Source organism: Charadrius vociferus, unplaced genomic scaffold, assembly GCF_000708025.1.
Source record: "Charadrius vociferus isolate BGI_N301 unplaced genomic scaffold, ASM70802v2 scaffold301, whole genome shotgun sequence".
NCBI classification, from domain to species: domain Eukaryota; kingdom Metazoa; phylum Chordata; class Aves; order Charadriiformes; family Charadriidae; genus Charadrius; species Charadrius vociferus.
In genome coordinates this window covers 1516006-1524961 of record NW_009646842.1, presented here as the reverse complement: position 1 = coordinate 1524961, position 8956 = coordinate 1516006, and the positions used below count along the sequence as shown (strand labels likewise).

Below are 8956 nucleotides of genomic sequence, written 5' to 3'. Positions count from 1 at the left end.
GAAGAAGCCCCATGATCACAGTGTTTCCCTGCAGTAGCTCCTTCTTTGACCTAGGTAGAGGTCAAATCTGTCTAGGTACATTTGTGCATAATAAATCATCCCCGTAAACACTTCTCTTGAACTTGAAAATTCTTGATGGCTTACTCCAGAAATTAACTTTCCTCAGGATTAGCAATGTATGCCTAGCTTCTGTTCTGAATTTGACCAACTTCAGATTTTTACTACTAGCTTTTAAATGTATTCCAAATAGGCTGAAGAGATGTTTATTATGATTATTTTTTTGTGTGCTACCTCCTCCCCCACAGCCATAGCTATTTTCATATGCCTTAATTAAGTTAGTTCTTCATTTGGCAGGCCTGTAGACGTGCTGCAGGGAAAATGTATTGAGCACAGAGAAGCGGCGATACTTCTCATCCCCAGGATGCGGGCTTCAAAGCTCAACAGCCAAGCTTGCAATGACATGATCACAGAACCTTTCAAGCCTTCATGATTCATTATGGAGAAGGATCTTGATTTCAAATGCTTCCCTGGAAGTCATCCTCACTTTGAATGCGAAAGAAGTCTTTCTTGTGACCTTGTTTCAGTTTTAGCCAGGATAAATTCAAACCAGAGAGTTAAGAATGATCAAGAAAGGAGGGGATGGACTGACACCAAAAGATTATCACAGTTCTTTTCTTAAGAGGAAGATTTGATTCTTACTGCATTTGATGCTTCCTTATTCCCCACTTGCCCATCCAAGTCTTCCATAGCGTGCTTTGTTCATGGAGGTCTGATCACAGCTTTTACAGGGTCTTCTGTGACCAGAGTCATGCAGAACCATAGGAAGACGGTGGGAAGACACCCACCTCGCATGTGTGATAGAGGATTAGGCATCCAAGGGAATCCATGACACTTGTTTGAGGAGGTGTGGCTGGCATCACTGGGGTGTCTGACTTAATCCATCAAAGTTAGCATGTATCCTGCACAGGGTGTTGAGTGGGGGTGGCATACTAAGGAGTTGATGGGACAATGCAGAACTGCCATGGCAGCGTGGGGTCCTGGTGTGTAGCTGGAATCACTTTTCATGTCTTTCTTTTGCAGTTCTCAGAGATGGGCTCTCCATAATGCTTTGGTTATGAAGAAAGAAGGACTGCTGAATTGTTGTTTTGCAATGGAGAAGACAGAGGGAGAAACACCAGCACTGTGGCTCCCACCCTGTTGCTTATCTCCCTGCAGACATGTGTCCCGAATCCTCTCTGTGCTGTATTAAGGAAAGAAAAAGCTTAGACATTACGACATCTGCTTTCTTACATCACCTTTTCCAATTTTGCATCCTATAACCCCCTGGTGAAAAGAGGAACAATGACTTTATATAGCTGCTGTTTGATTCTTTTGCTATTTACCTGGAACACAGCTGCCTATGGGCCAAACCAGCGGGCACAGAAGAAGGGAGACATTATTCTTGGAGGACTGTTCCCTATTCATTTCGGAGTGGCTGCTAAAGACCAGGATCTAAAATCAAGACCAGAATCAGTGGAGTGCATAAGGTAAGCCACCAAAAGGAAAAATAAAAGCTTTTGATGGGGGAGTCTTGCCCTTTGTTGGCTATGGTGACATGCTGTGTAAACACAGTCTGTAACCTGATGCTTGTAGAGGCAATGGGAAAGTATGGTGTAAATAATAGAATAAAGCAGGCATGTAAATACAGGAGGTGCACACGTTAAACAGTAACATAAATAATATTTGGACAATGAAAGAGGGCAATCCTGGTGTTACCCAAATCTGCCAAAATATGAATCTATCGGGCCATTCACAGTGGACATTTGAATAGTATCTGCTTTCCTAGCAGAAGGATGGAAAATCACCCATAGCGCCCTTAAGTTCATTTGATTGCAGTCATGCACAGCAAAATAGCTTAGAAATCAAATTTGGGGGTTGTTTTTCCAGTTTTGCCTCTCATCTTCTAAGACTTTACAAACTGTTTAGTTGCCTAAACAAGTAAATAGGTAAAAGTGAGATAGGTCACTGCTTTTGAAAAATCCCACTGAACACATAGATGTCTATTTAGGACAAGTCCCAGACTTGAACTCCTTACCCAGGCTTTTGTCATCCCAAGTCCCTTTCTTCTGTGTTAACAGTGCGTAGTAGGTTCTGTCTTAGGTCTTTGGCAGTTAACCCTGGAGGGGGAAACGCACATGAAAACAAAGTATCTTCTTATTAAAGTTAGCCATTTTTATGATGAAACATGAGGAATTTTTAACCTTACAACCCTGCACATAATACACGTAAAGTGTAACAGAAACTGATTGCATGTGAAATGTCCTATAAACAAAATATAAGAAATTGACCTGGAATTTTGTCATGACCGTGCATGGGAAAACAATTCAGTGTTACAGGACCTCTTCTGTAATCATATGTGAAAAATTGTATGCCTGGAATTATTTGGACCTCTCATCCTAGACTGGGGATCTAGTACCGTTTTGTTGCAGACAGTAATGAAGAATAGCTGACAGCTTTCCTGCTATGCTTACAGATCCCAGGTGCGGTGTCCTGCCGAGACACTGAGCAGGACACATCCATCTAGGTTATGAGATCATCCCCAGATGGTCTCATAGTGAGCACGCAGAAAGAAGTGTAATTAAGCAGAGTTTCTTTTGGCTTCTTCTGTGCATGCACAAGGAAGTCATGAACTAGATAGAAGTATGTGAAATGTCTGCTTCATGGAGCCATACGCTCTGCCAGATTTTCAGCATTTCTTTCTCTCCCAGATGCAGCATTTTAAAAGTGGAACACTGAAAAGCGATGGATGTTTTCATCTCTGTTGCCTTCTTCACCTGATCCAGGTGGCAGGCAGGACAGTACAGATATTTGCAAACTGAACATAGCTTTAATTTCTATCAGTGCTGGGTCAGCCTCGGTGGCTCCCTTGACATGGTCACATTATTGGAACAGATCACAGGAGTACTACAAGTGTGTGGTTGCCAAAAGATTTGTTAATGAGGTAGCACTGCCAACAACAGGCAAATCCTGAAAAGCCAGACCAGCCATTTTAAGGACACAATGGGAGATCCTTCTGGGTGGCAGAAGGCACCTGGTCTGCTAAAAGGCATCCTTCACCTGAAATTGGCCTGGGTAAAATCTGTGTCCCTCTTACCCCTGCACCAAGAAGTTGCAGGTGCAAAAGAGAGTTGACTGAAGAGGCATTTGTGCCACTTTGCCACACTCCTCCAAGGAGCTGGATAAATTGTGAATTGATAGCATAATGCAAATGGAGAGGGAGTATTTAATGAAAGGCAGGGATCTATCTGCAAAGGTGGTACCAACTAAATAGGAAGAAGGCATTGATTGGACCACAAATGACTGGAAGTTCCTTCATCGCACATGTCTTTACCAGAGAACATCCACTTCCAGGAAAGATTTAAATCAAAAGAGACTGGGTTGGGAAGACTTTTTTTCAGACTGGTCATCAGATTTTCTTGATGAGGGTAATTAAGCCACGGGACAGCTTATGTGCTATGGTGTTTTCCTTGTTATTAGTACATGTTAAATTGAGAGCGGGTATTTTTCCTGAAACGATTCTTCTATTTTAAGCAGAATTTCAGTCAGAAAATTCCTCTGACTGGACTTGCACAGAGGTCTCTCAACACAACCGTAATGGTCCTTTTTGGCTTTGGACTCCATGATTAGGTAGTAGCTTGCGGCAGGGTTATGCATGCTGACTCTTAACACCCCAATACATTCTTCAAGTCCCAAGCTAGTCTTTCAAATCACATTTGAGTTTCCTCAGTTCTGTGCAGGTGGCTAGTCTGGAATGAGTGAACTCATATTTTCTGGGGAGAAGGAAAAAAAAAAAAAAAAAAGATAGACTCTAGTTTCTTTCCAAAGTAAAATCTCTCCAGTCTTGTAGTGTCGAAAACTTTTATAGGGTGGGAAATCCACTAGAGCACCATAAGCATGGCTGTACCTGGTCAAACCAAAGGTGTTAAATCTGTTCCGTACCATTGATTGCCCTTGTTGCCTTTCTCTGAGCCTTCTCCAGCACTGCTGTATCTTTTCAACGCTGAGGCAAATCAGCTTTATACCCTTTTTAGATGGCTGTGTTTTAATCTCTTTATTACATAGGAAGATGTTTCTCATGTCACATAAGAAAATCAGACCCAGGTCACACTCTGAGTATGTGGGCATCCTCTCTCTTTCCTCATACTCCTCCATTAGGCAGCAACATTATCAAGTCATCACACCATACGAAAAGCTCCTTTCTTTGGGAACAAGAAAAGACCTAGGGGTGCCACTGAAACCCTGCAGGTAGTTTGCCCCTGTCTCTTTTGGAGTTCAGTATCAAAGTTTAAGATAATGTGGCTTTCCTTTCTTTTGAGGACTCTTCAATCTCATCTGTGCTGTTTGGATGTCTTCCCACACATTTGGTTGTGTTCAGTGCCATACCTATGCTCCCAAACAGGGCTTCTCAAAATGGGTAGGACAGTTTTCTCTCCGCTTTTTCAGTTTTCACACTCTTCATACTCTTGTGGCATACTCTTTCTCCCCAGCTCAGCATAAGTACTGGCCTGAACCTACTGTGCATACCTTGTACATGATTATTTGGAAAACTATATACGTCACTCAGCAGTGAAAGGAAAAGGGAACAGTAATGATCTGTTCTCCATTCTTTTGGGGCTGACTCTCCTGAAAATGCATCCTCACACTTCAGGCACTGAGTTCTAGAGACCAAAGTGAAACTTAACTCATGATTTTGCCACACCAAATGTCAGATAGGAGTATGGAAAGTGAGAGCAATTTTGTTTGCAGTGCTTCAGAAATACTTACATGGCTTGTTGTTTAAGCAATCAAGTATCCCGCATTTGATATAAATACACCTTCCTTTGTGTACCTTTGTGTGTGCTGTTACAGCAACTTTCCTTATAACATTTGCTGATGCGTATCTGATGTGTGCTGTGGAGGCAGAGGCTGAGCACAGCACAAGCAGTCCCTGACCCCCATTCCCTGTCAGCACCCACAGAGGCTTATTCATGACCTGATTTTTCTCTTCTTTCTTGATTTCAGGTAGATTAGCAGTAGCGGTGGCGGTAGTATCATTAGTATTATTGTTAGCAATACTGCACAGATGGGCAGTATCCATAGATTGCTCTTACTGTAACAAACTCTTTATAATGAAGATGTATCTTCACTGAGCTGAGATACAGTGCTGCTAATATGGTGTCACAGGGCCATCATTTTTAATGCATATTCCCCATATTCTGAGCAGCAACCTAGCCAAGGTCCCACACTCTGACGCGCAGCTTTCAGGCTGTGAAACTGGGGTGAGACATCATCCCCATGTCATAGTGCAGGACTTGACACAGCATGGCTCCGGGACACTTTAGCTCACCGAGTCTGTCTGTCCATCTGAGAGAAAAGAGAATTTTAATTCTGCTCCTTGTGGCTGTATTTGCTAATCCCACTGGAGCACTGAATGCATAACGTGATATTTAGAACTTCCTCCCTAAGACGAATTTATTTCCTTTTCTGCTTTCTCTTCCACCCACCTTCTTAATTGCAATTTTTTAATTTTTAGTTTTCTTTGGTCTGCACAATTACCCTTACCCATAGCCCTAGCTTGTAAGAGTGGTAAGCAACTCATTATACCTACTGACTGCAGGAATCCAACAAACAACTGAAGGTCTCCCCTCTGCATAGCTTAGTAATAGCAGTGGTAGTAGCAGCAATAACATGTAATTAATGTACTGGAAATCTAGAGAGGACAGAGAAATTAGTATGTGCATACAACCACTAGAGAAAGAGGAGTACTGGGGTGAGCCGAGAGGCATATGCAGGCTGTGCCACCATTCCTGAATAAAAGTACCTGTCGGATATGGGAGGGTAAGTGAAAGCTGTATTTACAGCTTTTACTGTACTTCTTTTTTACGTTACTCTTCTTTTTTTACATTACTTCTTTTCCTTCATATTTTCATATCATTTTCATATTTTATTGCTTTTAGCTTAGTTTTGATAAATGAAGGTCATGAATTCACATGAGGCTGTGAATTGTTCCTTTATGGAGACTAACAAGAATCAGCACTGTCTTCCCTGCTGGATCCAGGCAGCGTGAGCTGTTCAAACCCAACCAGACAAAGAAACAAACAGGGAATGGGGCTACAGGAGCTCAAACCTTGCAGTGAGCTTACGTCCCTTAAATTATATACCCTTACTTTGTAACATTGGCTGAGACATTTAAGCCGTCCTGAGCACCCATGGATAGACACATTCATACCAACTAGAAAGAAACCTACAGGAATCAGTGAGATCTTGTGAGTTTACTGTCCAGAAAACGGGGCCACTGCAAAGATAATCTGTCCCCTGGAGATGTGAAGATTAAGATGAGGATTTGGGGAGGAATTATTTCTGATTTCTCTTTCCTTGTTTGTTCTCCTGCCTGGGAATAGAAAGATCAGTAGGTTGCATACTCTGACGGGTGGGGGAACAGGCATGAGAGGGGAAACATTTGAAGAACTGAGTGTAAATAAAAATTCCTATCTACACTGATTCGGCACCGAATTGTTTACATTAAACTCCCATTTAGAGCTTAATGACCACTTTTCATAGCCCCACATCTCAGAAATGTTAAAATACAAGACTACACCAACGTACCTGTAAAGTAATATGGCAGAAAACAAGTTTGGGGGGCTGCTTATTTCCCACCAAGAAAATGCCAGTGGCTATTTAAAGCTTTTGGAAATCTAATGGAAAGGTTTCTTCTGTTAGCAAATCCTTTGAAATTTCTTCATGGAAATTACTGCTCAAATTTCTGCATGCTTGACAGAGCATTCCAGTGAGTAGTCATATTAGCCACAGCAGCAGCATCGCACAGGAGGTCAGTTGTATCCAAAGGCTGCTCTTACCCATCACTCATGTACACAGCAACCCAAGAGGAGCCCATCTGCAGCCCCTTGCTGGGGCTTTACGGTATAGTGGGAGAGAATTTATCCACACGATTTCCATTCACAGGGATGGAAGGAATCATGAAATCTTGCTTCATTAAGACCAGTTTAGTGGCACTGCCTTCATCTGACCAGAACCATCTAACTGTGTTCGCTCTGGTACTGTACTGGTACGACACTGTATCAGTTAACAAAATGAGACCTTGTCTGAAGCTCTATCAAGTATTAGAGAAGACAGAGTAAGGTGTGTTTGTCTCCATCCCATCTGAACCTTTTCTCCTGATCTGCTGATGCTGCTATCAGCAGAGGTGCAACTGAAGAGAACTGCAGGTCTCCTGTCCAGGCTAGTTTGAGGTAAATTATCAAAAGCATTTCAAAGACATTTTGGAGTCTAGCTCCCAGAAAACATCCCCTGCCCTCCTTTCCCCTCCAAAATAAAACTAATCCAAACTCAAGTACCTGAAATACAGGCCTTATGCTGTAAATAAGCATTCATCAGGAACATATGTCAGAAAAGAAAATAAAAGAAATTGTGCATCATGGGCCTTAGTCTGCGTCTAGTGAATTAAGTGGCAAACACATTCTCTGAAGTCAAGGAGAAGACAGCCTGGTTCTCACAGCTTTTGAAGACACCACCTTGCTGCATTTAAAAAAAAAAAATTAAACTGAATTGCTGTCAAGCAGGCAAAATAATTCCGCATCGTATTCTGCCTGCATAATATAATGAGAGCAGGCTTAAATTTACTTTTACACATACTCAAATGCGTGTAGCTTTTCACAGTGATATAGTGGTACCTTTGAACTTCCCAGCTTCTCAGCAGTCATCGTTTTAAATATAGAAAATGCTTTCAGATTTCTCTTTTACATGAGGAGCCTGAATATAGTTTCTTGCTTCAAATCCTATTTTAATTTTAATTCGAAGTATCTGTAAACACCTTTAGCGTTTTAAAAAGAAGTGTCACAAAACCCCTCTTTGCTGCCATTCATCCCAGCGAGCATTACTGACCACATGAGGCGGTGTGGTGTGCCCAGCACACTTTTTTTCTGTGCACAACACTCACTGCCTCATTCACTCTGAGACTTCTCCTTTTATTTTTTCCATTTCATCTCACTCTTTAATGGTTTGGAACAAGAGCAAAAAATAATCTAAATGACCAAATTACTTCTAACTGTAACCCACATGCATGTGTTCTAAAGGGTGTCCATTTTCTTAAGAGTGATCTTAAAATAGCTAGCTGTCCCTTTGGTCATAAATGATAACCAAGGATTTTTATTGGCCTCAAACATTTTGACTTGAAGAGATTTGTAATGAAAACGTGCTGTCTGGTCTTTGAGGTACAGCCTCAGAGAAGAACCTTATTTGGAAGTTGGCCAAAGATGTCTGGAGCAGGTGAAATGAAGTTGAATAAATGATGTTTTTAAGACTTAAAGAGAAACCTTAGATGTGGTATCTATAGAACTCCTGATCCCAGATAAATCAGATAAAACTCCTGGAATGGAAGTAACGTGGCTATGTTCATTCAGCTTTAAAGAAGTCAGACATAGCTAACATCAACTTTGGAAGCCACTCATTTAATCCAGCAATTTAAAAATGTTCAGGTCACATATCTCAGGGATTGGAAGCTCATGATTTCATGAAGCTTATCTTTAGAAATCTTCACCTTTGTAATGGAAACATCTCTCAAAATGTTTCACAATGGCACTCATGAAATCTAAAGCTTACCGTTTCATATAGAATCTGTTCTTGGGCAGGCTATTTCCCCAGGCTTTTCCAGTTCTGGGATCAGTCAGTTTTTCCAATGGATCTCAAGCACAACAGCTTTGACACTTTCCCATTTCCAGCCACAACTCAACACAAAACTGCAAACTAACTACTATTCCGGGGAGATCTTATTGTGATCTTCCAGTACCTAAAGGGGGCCTACAGGGAGAGCTGGGAAAGGACTGTTTACTAGGGCATGTAGTGATAGGATGAGAGGGAATGGCTTTAAACTGGAAGAGGGCAGGTTTAGGTTAAACATTAGGAAGAAATTTTTCACTTT

At 41.6% G+C, this 8956-nt stretch overlaps 1 protein-coding gene across 1 annotated transcript in view; it reads left to right on the top strand.

The window, feature by feature from the left end:
• Window positions 1–1088: 1088 nt before the first annotated feature.
• The window catches only part of CASR (calcium-sensing receptor), a 41509-nt gene continuing 33641 nt past the window's right edge, over window positions 1089–8956 (top strand). Inside the window, exon 1 of the mRNA XM_009893091.1 lies at window positions 1089–1526. Coding sequence (XP_009891393.1) covers window positions 1342–1526 — 185 coding nt within the window. The 5' untranslated portion in view covers window positions 1089–1341. The remainder of the gene's footprint in view (window positions 1527–8956) is intronic.